This window comes from Amblyomma mixtum, chromosome 9, assembly GCF_055824585.1.
Source record: "Amblyomma mixtum isolate Tamu chromosome 9, ASM5582458v1, whole genome shotgun sequence".
In the NCBI taxonomy this organism is placed as follows: domain Eukaryota; kingdom Metazoa; phylum Arthropoda; class Arachnida; order Ixodida; family Ixodidae; genus Amblyomma; species Amblyomma mixtum.
Window position 1 is genome coordinate 78057708 of NC_143020.1, and position 20181 is coordinate 78077888.

General features: G+C 44.0%; 1 protein-coding gene across 4 annotated transcripts in view; it reads left to right on the top strand.

Annotated features, from left to right (window-relative positions):
* The window catches only part of LOC149329807 (uncharacterized), a 58849-nt gene that overhangs the window by 4312 nt on the left and 34356 nt on the right, over window positions 1-20181 (top strand). For 2 of the 4 annotated variants that reach the window (XM_089559638.1, XM_089559639.1), the window contains exons 3-10: window positions 2241-2345; window positions 5996-6157; window positions 8112-8186; window positions 10190-10267; window positions 14788-14880; window positions 17336-17419; window positions 17933-18028; window positions 18665-18763. In XM_089559638.1, coding sequence (XP_089415764.1) covers window positions 2241-2345; window positions 5996-6157; window positions 8112-8186; window positions 10190-10267; window positions 14788-14880; window positions 17336-17419; window positions 17933-18028; window positions 18665-18763 — 792 coding nt within the window. The remainder of the gene's footprint in view (window positions 1-2240; window positions 2346-5995; window positions 6158-8111; window positions 8187-10189; window positions 10268-14787; window positions 14881-17335; window positions 17420-17932; window positions 18029-18664; window positions 18764-20181) is intronic. The other 2 variants (XM_089559640.1, XM_089559641.1) reach the window with 2 other exon arrangements.

The following is a 20181-nucleotide window of genomic DNA, read 5'->3' on the forward strand; positions in this document are numbered from 1 at the left end:
AAGAAAACACGCAAGCAAAAATTTGGCGTCGATAGCCCTTCGAGACCGACGATTTGGTACTGCTCACTTGTGCTTGCACCTACTGTTAGCTCCTTCTTATTGCCACCGGTGGCAATTTTCTGTAATTATAAGCCGTTTACTCCAGATTATTTACGCGCAGGAGCTGCAAATGCCTTGCTTTTAGTAGTAGCGTAAAAGATAACTCACTGTGGATAGTCCCCAGCGAACGTTTCCTAGCGATGTCTTATATTACGAAGATGGATTAGAAAGACCCCGCAAAGAAAAACCGAGGACAGTTCCTAGCGACTTTTGTTCTCTCTAAAATGGATGATTCTAGACGACTTTTGTTTTATCTAAATACCGATTTTATGGCGCTCGGATAGCGTCTTTCCGGAAAAACTGTTCATATCACCTTATTCAAGCATGTTACGTCCGCATCGAAAAAATCCACGATATCTGTTTGCAAATGAATGACGGCGAAGCGTATATTCTAGGATCCGGCTGTTTCTCTGAACTGCCTCTCTCTCGACGGAAACAGGCTCGGATGAAATGGCCCCGCTGTTGATACTTGAAGTTTGCTGCCGAACGGAACCGGCAATCCTCTGATTCGTGCCATTTCGCTCTGGAGGTGTTCTAGCGATTCGATGCTTTCGCAGTTCGCGCACAATGCACTGGGAGCACCACGATAACGGTGGAGGCGTTCGGCCGTCCACGCACTGCCTGTGCGGTGGCGGAGACGGTAATCGGCGCGGTTAAAACTGCCCGCGGGAATGCGGAGAGCAGGGTTGCCGGCTGCGACGCGGGTAACACGCGGCTGCAACGAAAGGTAAAATGGTGGGCGAGGAGAAGAAGCGCGCAGATTAGCGACAGCGAGGAGGCGACACACATGGGCAGTAGCGCGCGGCTGCGCCGAAACTGTCAGACGAAGGAGTTGGCGACGGCTGCGACAGCAGCGGGGAGCGACCGCCTGCGCGGCGCGTGACGTCACTCGGTTTCGCGCATGAGCATAACTCACCAGTTGGGCTCACGCGAAGCTCGGCTGTGACCCGCGTAGTGAAGCTTTTCACTTCAATAATCCGTGGCTGGTTTCTTGGGTGATATGACTGTCCTCCCATCGCATGTTACGTTTCCTTCTTCGGCATGACTCCTTATCTCCTGCGCGCTCGCTTCTGCCATTTCGGCTGATAGCACGATTTCTCCTGCTTCACTCCTTGTCAGCTGCGGCTTCACAAGCAACTGTCGACGCACTCCTGCGCTTTGCAGCCCACAAAAGACGCGACCTCGAAGCATTCGATCCAACGTTCCGCCAAAATTGCGTGTGCCCGCTATTTGACGAATGGCTACTAAGAAATCTTTGAGAGGTTCGCCTGGCAGCTGGTCGTGTGTAAAGAACCTGTAAGACTGTGCTATTTCGTTTAGTTTCGGAGAAAGTGCTTCTGCTACAAAGCTACCACTTGTGCGTAAGAAAGTGCGTTAACCTTGTCTGGCGCGCATCGACCACTATGTAAATCCACGGTCTGCGTCATCAGCGCTGCAACCAAGAGGGTCAGCTTCTTCTTGTCGCCCGTGACGTCATTGCCTTGAAAGAACGGCCTCCAGTCGAAGTTGGTAGGGTGGCTACTTTTCGCTCGTCTCGTTAAACTGCGGCGGGCTGGCACATCCCCCCATGGTGGCCAAGGCTGCGGCGTATTAAGAGGGCGGCCCGTTGTCATCCCATCCTCGTCGCCACAGAAGAATGCGCACTATAACCAGTGGTGGCTGGGTCAAGACAAGGTTTATTGCTTTGAGGATTGTTAATGTAGGCGTTGCGCGAAACAGTTAAAGAATGTGTGTGAGGAGGCGGACAGCAGCGATAACTTTCCGTAAGCTGGCGTGACGTCATTCCGATGTAGCAGAAGGGGTCCCACAGACACGAAGGGTACTCCAAACATGGTCTGACTAACGCTTTTTGTGCTCCTAACTTACCATGGACAGGGGCTTTTGAAAGCTTTCGCCGGATAAACCAGAGAGTGAACTTAAAGGCTTTGGTGCACATGTTATTCATATGGGTACCTCATCGTAGATCAATAAATAAATAAATGTTATTAAGTACATCAATATAATTATGATAATAAATGAAAATAATATAATAACAAGAAAATAAATGCAAATATGAATAAATAAGCGTAACTATTATTCCGTCAACGCTGTAGCAGTCTTTCGTTCACCGTTGCATGCAATTTTTTGTTTTCTTTTTGCAGATGGAAATAAATAAAGAAGAATGGGAATCGCTGCTTACGGCATCATCTCTCTGCCCCAATCAACATTCGAAATGTGCCTTCAATGGGACATTCAACGATGTCTTGGTAACATTCCTGCAGCTCTTGCAATCAATGCTCAGTGAACTTACCCACATTAAATCTTCTAGATAATTCGATGCTTCTCGTTACCTGAAATACTAGCGCGAAGCCTGGAACACGGTTGCGAAGACTAGGCAATCAGTGGCACTGAAATTTATGACCTTAGCACCTCTTTGTTTGCAATATTATGAATGGATTCTAACTATTCCGTGAACAAATAGCAGTGTGGAAGTCTCTAAGCGCATTAAGCTGGCTATATGTTGCTAAGATATGAAAACCAATACTTGATTAAAAAAAAAACTTTAGTCAACTGAACCTGGCTTCGAACAATCTGGCCGCGGTGGCCCCGTTTCGATAGAGGCGAAACGCAGAAGACGCCCGTATGGTGTGCGATGTCAGTGAACTTCAATGATCCCCAGCTGGGCAAAATTAATCCAGTCTTCCACTACAGCACCTCTTTCTCTACTTCTTTCACTCGTACCTTCCTCCCTTTGGTTACGGTGCGGTTCCGGGGGCCACTGTGGTGTCATGCAATTACGGCGCCTTTCCCTTTCCTCAAAAACCAATAAAAAAAAAAACCGCACTTTTCAGTGAACCACATCTTTTGTGGAACGAGCGCGCTTAATGCAAACATTGGGCACCCAAGCACTTTAGTAACCAGGCTAAGATATGGTAGAGAACAAGGCAGCCCCCTAACTGCAATTTTGTTGAAAAACTTTGGAGGGGAATTGCAAGTAAAAAAATGGCCCACTCTCTCATGCACCACCTCTACGCGTTCTTGATGCGATGGCATTTAGTTTCTCGTCCCGAAAAAAATTTGCACCTTCTCTTTGACCAAAATCTCCTATTCGTCCAGAGATGTAACTTGACCTTTTGACTTCATCACAACCCACCAACCGTGACTCGTGTCAGCCTGGCCGCCGGACTGTGGAAAAACCGCCCACTATTGCAGGTGCCAGTTAAATTGATCATTAGTCAATCAGGTCACGTGACCTTGCAATGTCATCGCAACATGACCATCATGGCACGTGGCACCTACCCACCGCGTGCGAGCTATGGAGTTCTGGCAATGTGTGCAATGAAAACAAATTCAATGGTGCTGCAACCTAGGTACACACCGTGGTGGTGACCATGAGCCTTATGGGAACTCTCCAAGACCAGCCTGTTCGTGTAACGCCGCCGCGCTGGCTCAGTGCTTATGGCACTCGGCTGCTGACCTGAAAAACGCGGGTTCGATACCGGCTGCGGCGGCCGAATTTCGATGAGGGCGAAATTCCAGAGGCCAGTGTACTGAGCGATGTCAGTGCACGTTAAAGAACCCCAGGTGGTCAAAATTTCCGCCGCCCTTCCCTACAGCGTCCCTCAGAGCCTTAGTCGATGGGGGCCGTTAAATCCCAATAAACCCTTATAGATAAACAAAGACCAACCTGCAACGCACAAGCCTCACCAGTGGCTGTGTTTGAAATTGCCACGTTACGGGAAGTGCGCATCTTTTAACCATTGCACTACTGCGCTAGTATTCATATGAGGACTTCCCGATATTTATGAATGCGATCGAGAGACTCATGATGTCATAAGCACCACGTGGCCTGTTGTGAATCAATTGCAGGGCACCATGAAATTTAAAAATCTGAGGAACCCCCAAAATTTTACGGTAACACCAGATTTTGAAAGTAGACCCTCCCGAGAAAATTAAGGTTCATTAGTGGTGAGCAGTGGGTCGATTGAACTGATTTAGTAGGTCGGATTAGTAAAACCCGACATGATAATCTACTGAAATGCACCCGAACACTCCAGAATGTGATGATTTGTGCATACCAAATAATGTTAATAGAACCGGTTCCAGTCGGAGGTTTGTCGGGGAAATCGCAGTAAGTACTCATTGTAGACATCATAGCAGGCAACCTAAATGTTATGGCATTTTCTTCTTTAAAAATGTGGTTAGGAAGGCTCCGTAGTTTTTCGCTAAAATGGCGCAGGAAATATTCTATTTGTGCTTGACTTTGCTTCAATTAATGTAGAAAATTTAGGAGCGCTTCATCTTTTACAGATATCCTTAACAGCTTCATCCTTGTTGTCTTATACAAGCAAATAGCTATTTCCGGATGAAAACGTCCTCTCTAAATCTTATATAGGCTGGCAGGCGGACAAAATGGGAGTGATTTGCGGCGGGCAAGAAATCACTAGAAGTCGCTAATACAATAGTAGAAACAACCCGATCAAGGCTTTTATACGTGCAGAATTCATTCTTTGTTGCCTAAGTGGCTTTCTTTACGCTTTAATTACGCTTTAATTGATCGAAATTCGCAGAATGCGATGATGAACAAAACTGTGCTAAAAATGCGGCTTGTTAAGCGACGGCCTGAAGAGGTTTTTTAGTGCGAACGAGCCTTGGGGCTCTCTATCGGTTTCTGCTGTTCTTAGGTTCATTTCTTGCGTTGTACGACCAAAGTGTATACTGATGTAAACGCAAATGGTTTCTCGCCTTCCATCGATTCTTCTCCCCTTCTCCCCTTTTCTTTGCTCGTGGATGGATTACAGAGATGGTTCTCCGGTATAATGTCCCTAAAGCAGCTCCCCGCTCGATAGCTCTCGATGTGCTTTAAGCACGAAGCGCATGTAAGAAACATGTGAGAGGTGCTGCAACATACCTGTCAAGCGGTTCTGGCCAGTCTAGTTTATTTACGATAATAGTTTTCTCTGGGGAAAGGAAGGTCGCTATAATCATCACACTTTCGTTGGATACGTGAACCGCATATTGAAGGAAAGTAAGAAGGAGAGAGTGAAAAAAGGAAAAAATAAGGCCCGCTGTTGGGGAGGGCTGCAGGTTTATGCCTCCAGGTTTGGTTGTTTCACATGCAATGGCATGGCGCAGCGTACGAAGCGCCCTACACATTTCGCCTCTATTGAAACGTATTTGGCGCAGCTACGTGACAAAGATAATCTCCACAGACCTGGAGCTCAACATTCGAAAGCCTTAAACATCGAGCTACCATGTAAAGTCGAGGTTTTCTAGACAAGGCCAGTGTAGGTAAAAAGTAAATACGGCAGAAAAGTGACAGCTCCACCACCCACACTTTTAACAATCACTCAGAAGTAAAAGAAGGAAAGTTCCTGCTCCTCAACGATGCCACGAGGCACAGTAGAGACGATGAAAACTGCCTTGCAGTCAGAATGTCAGAGCCGTTGAAATGAAAGCAGATTTCAGTTTTATTTGTATGCCAGCAGAATAAAACATTATTAGATATTTCCGCTCCCTAAGGCCGTCAAACATTTAAACAATAGGAAGAAAACAATGGTGAGTGTATATTTTGGCCATACATTGTGAGACTTGCGTTATTAGGATAGAGACAACCCATGTTCTCGTGGGCCAGATCTCCCCTATGGGCTACAGGACGGTTTTGTTGTCGATCTCATAACTGTGGCCCACCTCAACACCATACAACAAGCGGTACTTCATGGGCTTAGTTCTTGGTTGATGACGCGCCATTCAGGAAGCAGGTGATGAAAAAGTAAACTCTAGGCAGTTTTTTTGGTGCTAATATCAATAAGAATCTCCTAGTCTTTTCACCTTGGCCCAGGCAAAATGACGAGCTTCTCTTTTTGCCATCATAAAAATTTTTCATCTAATATTCTGTCTCGCCTTCATGTTCCAGGAGCATTACAAGTCTTGCAGGCTAAACCTGAAAGTGGAATGCCCTCTTTGTGGCATACTGCAAGAAAGAAGGAGCTTCGGACACCACATGCGAGACCAGTGTCCTATGAGACTTTTGGAATGCCAGTCATGCGGATGTGACGTTACGGCTGCTGAAAAGCCGGTGAGCTTCTCTTTTTTGTCAAGGCCATGCGACGTGATGAAAAATAGAGGTAGCGTCTTCGGTCGGGCGAATAATTGCACTATACGCCTTGCTTAACTTCGTAGTAAAAGGCATATATTTCTCAACATTGTAAATGTACCACCACTCCACCATCGCCGAGCTTTTGTCCTCACCTGTCGTCCTTGTAACGAAAAAAGACGGGGATAATCGCTTTAGAGTCCACTACTATCAACACCATATCGGACTGAGCCGCAGATCAAATGCCTGACAGTAAATTCTTGCCAGGACATTTGGAGGCGACATGTTAGTGTACATGACATAGGACAAGCCCAACTTTGGACGTAGCGCTACGATTCGTCCCGTGCTATAAGAACATGATCACACACAGCACTACTGGTTTTTCCCCTTCTTTTTCCCTGCTGCCTGCGCGGGCGTGAGCCTTCATCTCCTCTTGACATCATCATTTCTTACCAACACAATTCATCGCAATCCACATGATTCTTGAGGCTCCAAATACGCTCAAGAGCCATAACGTAAGAGTAGCGCAAAACCAGGACGACGGACACAAGGGGAGAGAACACACACCAACAACACAAAGATTGCCAGTGCGTGCCTTTTTTGGACAAATGCTCAGTCGTTGCTAAGAGTAGAGATAAGCTAACTCGCGAAATTGTGGAAGCTGCACAGATTGCTGCCTTACAAGATAACTGCGTTAGTACTCCGTCCATTTCCTTGTCTAAACGAGAGCTGGCCTTCTTGGGTTCAAAACATCCGTGATCTCACATTTTTTATCGTATTTTTCGCACCTTTTTTCGATTTTTTATCTTAGGTCAGCCCATGCGCTACTTCTGCTCAGGTTCCGTTCACTTAGTTGGGTTTGGTTCTCTTCGTCAGTCGGAAGTTAGCGCCTGTGTTGTTGGTGTGTGTTCTCTCCCCTTGTGTCCGTCGTCCTGGTTTTGCGCTACTCTTACGTTATGGATCAATACCGACTTGCCCAAATTTCCACCCTGGTGAAACGCTCAAGAGTACCGGAAGCTCAATAAGTCATTCACGTCCAACGAATATGGGAGCCAAAAAGACCGCTTCAACAGCATGCATGGAAATGAGTTTTCCTCCGTCATTACTTGTTTTGGCTCAATGTGACCTCTGCATCACCTGTCTTCTTCGAAGATATATTCGAAGTACCCTAGACCCGCGAACACTTCGAATGCACCTATTCAGTACGTGCATATTGAGCCCGTAGCGCCCTTCCGAGACCTGGGTGACGCGGGCGTGAAAATTTACATGTGTCTCCGCACTTCGACCATGATGCTTGTTGCCTTCATAAATCGCCAGGGTGGTTGGCTTTTTTCGCGCAGGTGGTTCTAAAGATTCTCATCAACAGCTGCAGCGCAAGTTGAGATGAAAAACTGTTTGAGCCAGCACCTACGATTTCCTTCGCTAGCCAACCTTGTCAGCAGTGCTTGTTCGGCTAATAAAGCTCGTATGTCGTATGTCGGCAGCAATATATTTTCAAAACAGTGATGCTTCGATCTTGGTTTGTTCTATTTCTTTTACCCATTTTAGTAGGACTCCAACTGAATATCGTTTTCTAAGATGTGAACTCGCCTTCGGGAAATTAAAAATGTTTTAAATACTTTATTACACAGTCGAGCTTGTAGGCTTATCCGCGGCAGCGTGGAATCGTGCAACGACGTGATCGAGATTCCCTTCTTTCCCCATCGGTACGTAATTATTGTATCATAAGTAGTAAATCAGCTCTTCCTTTGTGCGCACATTTAGATTAGCTGGAGCAAATAAAATAGAGCAGCATAGTTTTGTTTGTCATGTGCTCTGTGCTATTGAGAAAGATGCGGAACAATAAATTTTTGCACCAAAAAATAAATCAGGAACAGGGTATTAACCTCAGCCTTTTGGGAACGTTTTGCTTGATGTTAGACATTTTCCTATGCAGGCGCATGAAGAAGAATGCGACCGAGGTCCTGCGTCATGCCCCCATTGTGACCAAGAAGTCAGCAGCATTTTCGTGGTAACTACTCGTCTCTGGGGTATTTTAATACTGCGCGGATACCGCATTCACTCTTATTTCTGAAAACAGGAAAAAGTAGCCGCTAAGTGACGTGAACTCTTAGTCTTTAATACGTTCTTTCTAATCCTTTTCCCTAATATGTGAAGCAGAAAGTAGAATTATACGTTTTAGTAATTAGATACACCGAATAGAAGGGTGCAGTTTTGTGCGGGTAGCAAAACGTCAATCAATGGCTGCGATCGCTGAGACGAATTTACAAATCACTAAGTTCAATGGGCTCTACTCACCACCTTTTCATAAATAGCCGTAAATATATGGCCTTCAAAAGAAAAGTATTGATAAAAAGCAAAACGTTTTAAACTCGCGAGAAAGTGGAGACTGCGGGTGTTTCAATATTAGAGTCTATGCGAATCGAAATGGGGTAGGGTAATTGTTTCCTCTCTTGATACCAAAATTTAATTACACAGCTCAAATAAAGCTACAAGAGTTGCTTTCGTCAAGAAAAATCACCAGTATCATCCAATACAAAAGGCATGGTATCGGTCAATAGGACCGGGGGTTCAAAGATAATGCTTGTTGCCTTGAATTGCTTCGATACATTTTACTTTCGAAAAAGGCACTGATGCATTGAAATAAAGCATTCTTGGATGGTTGGTTGGTTGGTTTATGGGGTTTAACGTCCCAAAGCGACTAAGGCTATGAGAGACGCCGTAGTGGAGGGCTCCGGAAATTTCGACCACCTGGGGTTCTTTAACGTGCACTGACATCGCACAGTACACGGGCCTCTAGAATTTCTCCTCCAAAGAAATTCGACCGCCGCGGCCGGGATCGAACCCGCGTCTTTCGGGTCAGCAGCCGAGCACCATAACCACTGAGCCACCGCGTAATGTAATGGAACTGTAATGTTATTTAAAGGCACGCAAAATCCCAGCTTTTCTTAAAACGTGGTGTAAGTGTTACCCAGTCACATGGGATAATACACTGCAGTGAGTGAATATACTGCGTAAGAAATAATGCCTACAGAAAACACGTGTCTTTCATTTCGGTGTGTCTGAAGCTCGCCTGGGCAAGCACTCTTTGAAGAAAAGAATACGCTTCGGAATGAAGTTCCGGATATTTGATTTTTCACAATAAATAATTCATTCCGTTCTTTAAATATAGTCTGGAGGCTATATTTTGAACACGAAACTTCGGGCACAGCATCTGTAGAAGGGTGTGCCACATGTCTTTACGAAAATTCACTCTTTGACCCTCTCCCAAATTTTATACTTACATATTCTTATACATATTCTCACCACATCGTTACCGATCAATGCCATAGTTCTTGTCCTGTTCCCATTCCCCAGTACAGAGCAGCAAGCCAGATAACTATCTTTCCGGCCGACCTCTTTGTCCTCCCTTTCATTTAAAAATTATCTCTTTGTCTCTCTGTGCTTCACAGTAGATTTGGTTTTCATTTAACTTAATACATGTCCAGGTATCATTACTTGAATATTTGTGTTTTATATTTGCAAAAAGGGAGCACCTTTTGCCACAAGATATTCACACATTTTAGTCCAAATGAAATAATAATTAACAGTACACGAACTGCGCACATTGTACCTGCTTAGAAAATCGTACTGAACGGATTTAATATATTCGGAAGGAAAAATATGAGGTACTTTTCTCCGGAAATAAGTGCTGTCTGTTTATCTCGATTATCGAGAAGTAATTCATTCCTAGGTGAATAACTTTCATCGTTCATGCATTGTATGTGCCTCTTTTATTTCTCGCTGAAATGTTCAAACAGTTATAGGGTTTGTTCACTGTGCACTCTTTCTTACCGACGATTTTTAACAACCACCAAAGGATTTTTACTTCGTTCCGGAGGAGAGCTACTCCGCTTGATTATCTCTTACGCTAGCTCCCTGTAATCGCGTTAGTCTCGAAGGGGTTTATTCAGTGCAAAATTTCGTTATTCGCAGTGGCGTATATTTCATCCGACTGCGTATTTGTTCTTTCAGCTCCAAAATGAGCATTATCCGGTTTGCCCATTGATACCTGTCAATTGTTCATTTCAAGAACTTGGCTGCACCTTTAAGGTAAGTTATATTTACCTCCTGCAGGTTTCGTTATCTTCTCGATTGCTGTATTAGTACAGCAAAAAATAGAAATGGCAGCCTGTCTTCTCTTAAAAAGACACTAATGGCTACAAGCAAACCCTTATGATATTCGAAGCGCGGTTTCGACCGTTGTACAATTTCACAAACCACTGGAACATTCCTTTCTGGCCCTGCTCGACAAGAGGAAACTTTATTTCTCTCTTTATTGCGGCCATCATTTTTGCCTTTTTTAAGGCAACGTAACTGGCAATAAGTGTTAGGTTCGAATGTCCTGCCCTTGTTCTTGTCGTGTTTTGTATTAATAAAAATAATTATTAACGCTCATCATCGTATTGAAACAGCATGCAGATCATCAAAGCTAGCCCGAAAAGTTATCAACATGATTTAATGAGAAGGGCATACTTAAAAGCAGTGGCAGCGACCTCATCTTGCCAATCATTCCTAAAAGTGAATGCTAAGAATCATGAACTGCAATCGAGTTTCGTACCATTGTGTTATATTTAACCACTGAAACTAAGTGAGGCTTACAAAATTCTGCACGAATTTGCATTAATACGATCGTGGTTAGCAGACTACCCCCAGGTACGCAATGGGCTAACATTTATTTCCGTAGCCGTCGCGACAGCTCATTTGCTATGGTGCTCAGATTCTGGCCCAAAGAAGGCTGGCTCGATCCCTGCCTCGGCGGTCGTCTTTCGATGGACGCGAAATGCTAGTGCCCCATGTGCTGTGCGATGTAACTGCACGTTAAAGAACCCGAGGTGGTCACCAAAATTATCCGGAGCCTTCCGCTACGGTGACTCACATCCTGAGTTGCTGTGAGACTGAACCGGTAAACCAAGACAAAGCGTTTATTTCTATTAGATATTACCTATTTATTCAAACCTAACTTTAAAACTAAAATTCCCGACATCAGGTTTGCCTTCGACACGTAGCTTTTTTTTTTTTTGGGGGGGGGGGAGGAGAATTATCTGAACTGCACAGAAAAATGAGTGTATCGAATTTAACAGCTGTGAATGTTATACCAGCAATGTCCTGTTGCCTAAGCTGATGTCTCTTAAAAATTTACATCAAATTTCTCATAAGAGCATGGCACCAATAGGGTATTTTTTTCCATGTGCTTTTCTGCACAGTCCGCTTCTGGAAGCAATTCTCTTGTCAGTCACTCTGTTAACAAACAGTGCAGCGACCTGCGTGCTGTGGTTAGACATTGTAGATGTTCATGAAGGGGAAGCATAAACGGTACTTTAAATCTTAACTAAAAAATTTGTAAATGGTAACACAGTGTGAAGAAAACTTGAGCTCTACAAAGCGATGAGGCATCACAAAATTTTATTTGGTGGCTGAGGCAGCAGATGAGCTTTGTGGGAATTCAGGTCAATGCCATAGCATCCTGTCTAAGGTCCCAAAATAAACTGCCACCACAAAATCAGTCTCCTGGTTGTACTTAAAAAAAAAGGATTTATGCTAAAGGAGCCGGAAAACGCCACGTGTTGCAGGCGGAGTTTGTGCCAGGTGATCCGGTGAAGCCTGGTGATGATTTTCTGCTTACAAGAATGCAATTTTTACGCAAAGAACGTGCCACTTTCCGATTATAAGGGTCGTAGTGATATGAGTTTGAGCAATGTACAGTAAATCTGATTCGAGCACGAATTTTTCGTTCCAGTATTGCAAGAATTCTTGGTGTAACAGTAAGAACTAAGAGCTTCACAGAGCAGTGCAGTGCAGTTGTATCTATCTGAAGAAGTTAGAGCAAAAAACGGACAAGAGACAGAAGAAGGGACACACAAGGCATTCACGAGCGCTGCTACCGACGGTTCATTCATGCGGTTGTACAAGGCGTATGAAAAGGAAAAACGGCGAGCATGCCCGTAGAGAGGGCAGGACAGGCACAGCACTCTAGCAACAAGTTACTAAAAGAACGAGTCTAAAAAATCACTTTCAGCAGAATACACGTGAACAGATGTTACTCACACAACGCTCGGACAACTTTTTGATGTAATAAGCCTCTAGAAGGAGCCTAGCCTTATCATTCCCGCTCTTGCCAAGAATCGTGGTCTTCTCAAATCTTGCCCTACACGAGCTGACACACGTAGAAAGGTGCCGCATGAGGTTCGCATTTGTGTCCTTATTTTCTACGGTATTAGCATGCACCCGTAGCCGGTCATTAATGCAGCTGCCAGTTTCCCCAACGCATGAAGCTCCACAAGGGAGGGGGATGCGCTAAACCACACCTGTGGCACATTTAACACAGGCGTTCCCATGCTTCTTGTTGCAGCCCCACCGGCACAACGATTGATGCGAGGGCAAAGCTTTGACAGCTTGTTGGGTGTAGAGAACACCGTTTTTTGCGCTAACTTCTTCGGAAAATACATCACCAACTAGCCGGGCAACTTAATCTCGTGAGTTGTAACTAAGTTAGCTGAACATATTGAAAAAATCAAGTATTTGAAAGGGCGTTGTGCTAAGTGTGAGATTTCTTCTTTTAAATATCTGCTGTGTTTCTTCAGAGGTGCATGCTTGTGACGGGGAGCAAGACTGCAGAAGTATGCAATAAATGCACCGGGTGGCCAAGCACGCAGAGCGGAAGTGGCCTGCTGGAGTGTCGTAGAAGATTACGAAGAGATGAGAGTGAATTTAGCAGACTGTACAAAGTAATAAAGGCCAGCATGCTGAGCCGCACCTGAAATTAATAATACAGAGATAGCATTGTGCCAGTACTAATGCATGGGCGAAAAAATCGAAGGCAACCGAAAACCCTGAAGTTAATTTCTAGGCTATATATTTGTGGAAGAAAGGAGAGAGGGGAGATAAATGGCAGATATTTTCTTAAAAGCCGGTATACTAAAGAAAGCCACAGCATTAGAAATCACGGCTGGATCTTTATACAGTTATGGAGATAAACAAATAACGCGGCTATAGTTAAGTGGAGAAGAGATGAATAACCTCCTAGACGAAGGGTGTTGATAATAATATGTCCATATTTACATATTTCTTAATTTGCTACCCCGACTTCTGAAGATAGTTAGTCCACAAGAGCCAATGATCACCTCTCTTAACCCCCCCCCCTCCTCCCGTTTCATCACATCAAGAAAACTTTATTTTTTACAATATTATTAGAACGTTCACGGCTTCCGTGGGAAAAAGCTATGAGCAGAGCTAGACTAGGCAAGGAAGATATTTTGAAGCATCGACTTTATGTGCACAGTGCTGTGGTTCAGATGCAAGAAAAAAATTACAATATAATGCGTGCGTGGCGTTCATCAAATTATTTAAGCTACAAAAGCAGAAAAAAATTACATAACAGTTCTACTTTTCTACAAACAAATGGCATTCTGTAAAGTGTGGTACACTGAGGCCCAGATGAATAGGAAGAGAATATAACAAATGCACTCCAGAAAAGTGATACTAACCTTGTGCCTTGTCCATAGCAGCAACGAAAATAATTAGTGCTTGTTGTTTTAAATGGGACGGATAGAGGTAGTCGAAGTTGGCTCAGTTTAGAGGAAGGAGTGGTGTTGGAGGAACCTTCGTACTGCAGTGAGCGCCTTTTTCTGATGAACACTCACCGCCACGTCAGACTCGGAGCTCTCCCCACAGAAAAAATTTCGGCGGTTGCCCTCGCTTGTTCTATGTGTTTAAAATATGCACAGTTTTAGTGGAACTCGCTGTCAAATCAGCCGTCTTTGATCTGGAAGCTGAACTTGTGTGCTTGGCCGTCAGTACGAGAGTGCGCGGTGTTTAGTGCGTGTGGGATTGCGTGCGTCCGTGTGTCTGTTGAGTATTTTCAAGAATGCGCTTTCAGTAAGAGTGGCTATCAGTTGAGAACCGATTTAATTTTTGCTTGCCATGCTGTTTTTTTGCGCTCTCAAATCTGTACAGCTAGGCAAACAAGTGCTTTTAATTCATGTTGGTATTGCTTATGTCTATGCTGGTATTTCTTATTCAAGTAAGCAGAAAACTTTACACAACTGCGCACCTTTTCATACAAAACAAACACTTTTGAGTTTGAGGACTTCTAAAGTGTGCCTTACTCTCGTGAAACAGACGCCAAGTTAGACTTCTACGTGACATCAATGTCTGCTAACGTGCAAGACGTTCCTTTATGTGCCATATAAGCAAATACGGTAGTCAGATATCTGCATCCTCTTATCCCTCGTGTGTCGCACCAGCTGTTCCATAACATTCGGTTCTTTTTGCGTCTGTTATATAAACGGGTGTTGTCAAGAAATGAGAAGCCGACTAAACTAGTTTATGCATGAAACACGCGTTAAATACTTTGCGTAGTAAGGCCAAAAATCTCGAACAGCTAAAATTTGCTTCTTTGGGTAACAAGTGATGATTTAACGGCTAGTAATTGTGTAGAAATTATGGTAAATGGTGACATAAAATACATGCTTCGAATTCGCTGCACAGCTGTGCGAAGTGCCGAAAAGGGCAGCATGTAGTGTTTTTACGCTGCAATAAGCTTCTGTAAGCTTAGACATTCACTCTTGCAGGCTCCACGGAACATGATGGGAGACCACGAGTCCAGCAGCGCCCATAATGTTCTCCTCATTGCAGAAATCTGTGCACTCAAAAGAGAAAAAGAGGTAAGCGGCATACAGACGTTATCAAAGACACCAAGCTGTCATGTAGCTGGTGACGACCGGCATGGAAGGGCGAAACTAAGCGCACCGCGCCACATGCACGATGCGTGCCGACATCTAAAGCGGCGCGATTGCACGCAAGTGTCATAAGACCATTGGCGTGCATAAGACCATTGGCTGCTTCTTCCGGCAGGTTATTTGGTGAACTCTCGAGTTCCGAAATACTACGAAAATATTCGAGGTTTTCGAATATTTGCAATTCGCTTCGAAGCCTGAATCGAGTTCCGCAATATTGGCAACGATATTCAAAAGGTTCGAATATTCGCGCAACCCTAGCAAAAAAAAAAGCATTCAATAGCGGAGGGGCGCAGACAATCCGCGCTTTCTTGTCTTCCGAATGAGCACGTTGTGTACGAACAAGATTAAAGATACAGTTATCAAGCAGCCAACACAGTGCACAAAAAGGCTTCAGTTGGGCTCAGTTACAAGAAATCGAACATTCCAGCCAATGAGAAAATCAAAGCGCGGACTTGAGAACACATCCAGAGCAGTAACTCAAGGTAAGGAAAAGTTAAAATTTCTGAAGCTGAAATTTTTGAGACACAATGACAGAAGCACTATAAAAGGGGTGAGGACAAGGTCCAATGACTATGGAAAAAAAGAAACAACGGGGGCTAACCCGGTGTTGAGGGCACAGCTAAATACGGGAGCGAAGCTGTATGTTTGCGGTAAAGTATTTTGAATTTATTACATTGTGTCCGTCACGTATGTTAATATTGCCTTATGGAGCACTTGCACGCCTCTGAGAGACCTGCCTGCGTTTGTTCGCATGCTGCAAAAAATTTGAGCATTGGAACGATCATTAAAGTGCTGGTCTCTCCGAGCAAAATGTTTTTAGAGAGAGTAGCACACGGCACAGTGATGACAATTGAATTACCGTATGTCATCTATTTCTTGCCGACGGTTTACGTTTTCTGAACTTACACTTTAAACCAAGCGTTCTAGATGCTTAAAATTGTAAACATTTAACTGAGAAAAAATTAATGAATGTGAGCATTACACCTGCCTGTCTCCGCGCTGTGCAACCGAAAACAGCTTTAATGAATGAGTATAACACACTCCCGAATTTTGCGCTAAGCATTCAGCGTTATCTACTGGAAAACACTGTTCTTGGCGGTGCGTTTTATGGGTGACATGTGGTTTAGCCTGATGTTTGGGGAAATAATATCAGTCTTTCAAAATAGGACGAAAACAAGTTTTGCGGTAAAACTAAAGTCTCTATGCTAAAATACTAACAGTCTTTGCCAAGTTTTGTGTACTCCTAGGCATTGTAACTGCATCAGAAATTGGTTATCCGATTTCTGCTCATCCTGTCGACTGAGCCAAGTGGTAAATTTGGAGAGCTGCTTGCTTTAGCTTACCTCATCACCTTCTCACCAAAATGCATTTTTTGTGCAGTCAGATCTCAATGCTCTCACGAGGATTTTTTTTTCTGTTAGCGTTGCACTCTTTGCTTAGTGTTGCCCAAGATATCTGAGCAGTTTAATTATGAGGTCGCTGAAAAAAAGAAACACCACCAGCGCCAGCGTTTCGCTGTGTGGAAGTCTTAGCTCGACCCACCATAGTTTCGCGAAGTAGTTACTGCTGTTTTGAGGGAGAATCCCTTTACAAAAGGAACATGAAGCACCTTGACAATATGCACAATTCTGTCACTAATGCGGTAAAGCAGCACACACAAAATAGGGCCTAATTCCTGCCAAACCTGACCAGCAAGCAATACGTTTCGCTTATACACCAGGTCGTCATTTTCCACATGATTTTTAACACCTTCACTGCATCGTGGGTGACCGGTGGGTCGCATCCTGTATTCATACTGTGTTGCAATGAATACTGAATCGTGCCCTCCAATGAAACCGTGTTACAACTCAGATTTTCAAGAAATAATGCGAAAAGCACACATGTCAGGTTACTATTGCCATATGTTGGCGGTTTTAAGATATTGGTTTCAGTGGTGGCTCGCTTATAGGTCACTCCGCATCCAAGAAGATGAAAAGGTTGAATACCGGTGGGCCGCGACACACAAGGATAATAAAAGTCCTTGCCGCAATGTGCGTGGTAAATCAAGAATTCCTTAAAATTATTTTTCTTTGCGGTGTTCAAACACACACTGGAACGAATTTACGCTCATCAAAATTTTGAAATAAAAGATTTCTCATTATGTTTGAGTCGTTATATGCATTTTGGTTTCCCCGTGAGTCAAGCACCAATTAGCTTTTAGTAGATAGCAAGAACCCACAAAAAAATGGGAAAATCTGTTTCTGCATTTGAGAGACAGGCACAGTGAGACCAAGGCTATAGAAACTTACGCTTTCAGTGGTACATACTCGTATTTCTTTTCATTCTTTCCTAGCTGGCAGCTGATCTCGACTGAGATTAATGTTGTTTTTTTTCTACGCAGAGCTTAAGAAGCGAGTTTCGCGAGCATCTCTGTGGAGATGAGAAAAGATACGAGAAGAAGATCGGCGACATGGAAAAAAGCATGGTAATGTTGAACTGTGCTCGGTGGCAGCTTCTCTAGGCAATGAAGAGGCGGCTGCAGAGGCGGAGCGTCCGTAACTGTCATTCCACCAAACATTTCTGCCGCACGACGATGAGGCTGGTCGCTTGACGCGTTGTTCTCGGCGTGGTAACTTCGCTTTGTAGCTGGTTTAGCTGAAGCGATCTATGGACACTTCCTTAAACAAGGCGTGCCTAGGAAATGTGTTCTAATGAAGGTACAGTACCATGTTTATACACTCGCCTGCGACAGCTATACTCATGATAGCTTTTCTAGTCAGTGAACAAGTCAGATGAGTCCTGCAAACAATAGGCCAGTGTGATGTTTCAAATTTATATTTCGATTGCTGACTGAATTTTCCGCCTGCCTTTCAATTCTCGCTTCATCCAAGGTTTGAAATCCATCGAAAGTAGGCTACGCCCACAGTTTCTGACATTTCTTTTGAATTACCATTTTATTAAAGAAACCTGCTTTTCTTCTGCCCGCTCTTTGGTATAGGACGAGATGCGCAGAGAAATAAGCACTCTGCGTAAAGAGAACAAGAAAACAGAAGAACGTCTTTTCAAACGCCTGGAGACAATGAAACGCAATCAGGTAAGAATTTTGACTAAATCAAATGGTTCGAACCCCGGGTTCGAACCCCGGACCAGGACGAATTTTTCTTTAACTACGAAGTTTCTGTGAAAGCTGTATAGCTTTCCTTTGTGGCCGTATGGCTGCGCTCGGGTGGACGTCAATGAGTAATTACTCCCTTATTACAAATCTACTCCACCTTGGGGGATTCCCCTAAATATTTGGTCAACACTGTTCCCACTTCGAGTTATAGATCAATTCGCTCTCGCCCTACCATAAGCTTGCCGTCCCGGTTAGCTCAATTGGTAGAGCGACTGCTCCGGTGTAGCGGTGGTCCCGGGTTCGAACCCCGGACCAGGACGAATTTTTCTTTAACTACGAAGTTTCTGTGAAAGCTGTATAGCTTTCCTTTGTGGCCGTATGGCTGCGCTCGGGTGGACGTCAATGAGTAATTACTCCCTTATTACAAATCTACTCCACCTTGGGGGATTCCCCTAAATATTTGGTCAATCAAATGGTGCTGTAACACTTTTAAAACACTGACGCGAACGATCATGTTCTAAACAGCTTTTATGTAAGAATATGAACATTTTCTCACTGCTTTTCGTTACTCCTAATTCAGATCATGAATTCATGTTTTATTATTGTATTGTTCAGCAGAAGGACACCCAAAAAGGAGTTGGGTCACTGAACGATGAGAGCAAGGAAACGTTGGAACGTTTCTCTAAACGTCTGCAGACTCTCAGCAACGACCAGGTGGGAAGTCAAACCTGTACACTACGTATAGAAACAGCGAGTTCACTGAGAGAGACAATTTTTTTAGCTTCACTAATTGTGCTTCTGCTATCCGTGCTTGAGCACTCTCCCAAAAACCCGACGTGAAGTAAGAAATTCCACTAGCTCTTCTCGTTAGCAGCTGCAACGTCATGTCTTAGCCACTTATCTTTCCTCAGGCCTCGGAACATAAATCTAGGCCTATATGTTGCTCGTATACCAAAACCATAAGCTTAGTAGAAAAAAAAATAAAAACTGAATAAGACGGGCTGCAATTTCAGACGAGTGCGTTAATAGCCTCAAGGGAACCTCGTCTGCATGGACATTACTAGAGGCCTAGTATTTGGGAAAGCAGCAAGCCATACAAAATGCGTTAAAAAGTACAGGAATTTTTCAATAAGGTCAGTGCTCAGAAATAATGGCGTATAAAGAAAACGCAATGCCCTGTGTGGTACGAATTCGAGGGCTGCCTGACTTTAATCGGGCTATTAATGGCGACATGTTCCTGCCTGCAAAGATAGAAGGGCGACTTACTTCGCAAAAACATGCGACAAACCACGAAGCAGCAAAAACGTGGATAAAGCATCATGTTTTGAATGGTTTTAGAGTTGTTCGTTTTGCATTCTTTTCAATTACCGAATCGGTGTTGTAATAGGGATTGTAGCACACCTGGGCAGCTTTTGTACTCTCTACTTGGTTGCGAGCACTGAAGAGTGATCACTGAATTATTTGTTGTGTCCTCATTCAGCGAAGTTTACAGTGAACGTTTTCGCGCTGGGCTGTGGCTTACAGCGCTCACGGGCCCGGGCGGCCAAGAACTAGCTAACTGATGTATAAGAAGAAGTCTATTTTGGAACAGTTTTGAGCTCGCAGGAGTTCTTTCTGCTTGGTGAAGGAATTCATGAGCGGGAGCTTTGTAGGTCGGAACACTGGAAATAATTATGCATTACTGCATCCTTTATGTCAAGCGCCCTATGATGGTGAAAAGCTCAAACTTAAAGTAATGTATAATCGGAACTCCCACCACGTTAGGCTGAATCTTAAATTCGTTAACTGCACTCATTCCTTAAAAGAAGTCACAGTACTCGAAATAAAGGCGGCGTAAGTTGTACACATATGGTACAGAAGGAAACACGCACTTTGAGAAAGCAAAGCAAAAAGAACTGCATGACCATACAAATAAAATGGAATAAATCAGAGAACAGTAACAGGGCATCTTGACATTTACTATTTTTTCCTTTGTTAACTGCAGCTTCTTTCACACTTTCGGTAGCATGGACACTTGTTGCAGTCTAGATTTCAATTCATTACTTTTTCTAGTTCTTAACCGCTGCTCTAAATCAGCGTGATTGATGGGTTAATAAATATCTGAAAATTGGCCTTCCTGTCTTCATGTAACG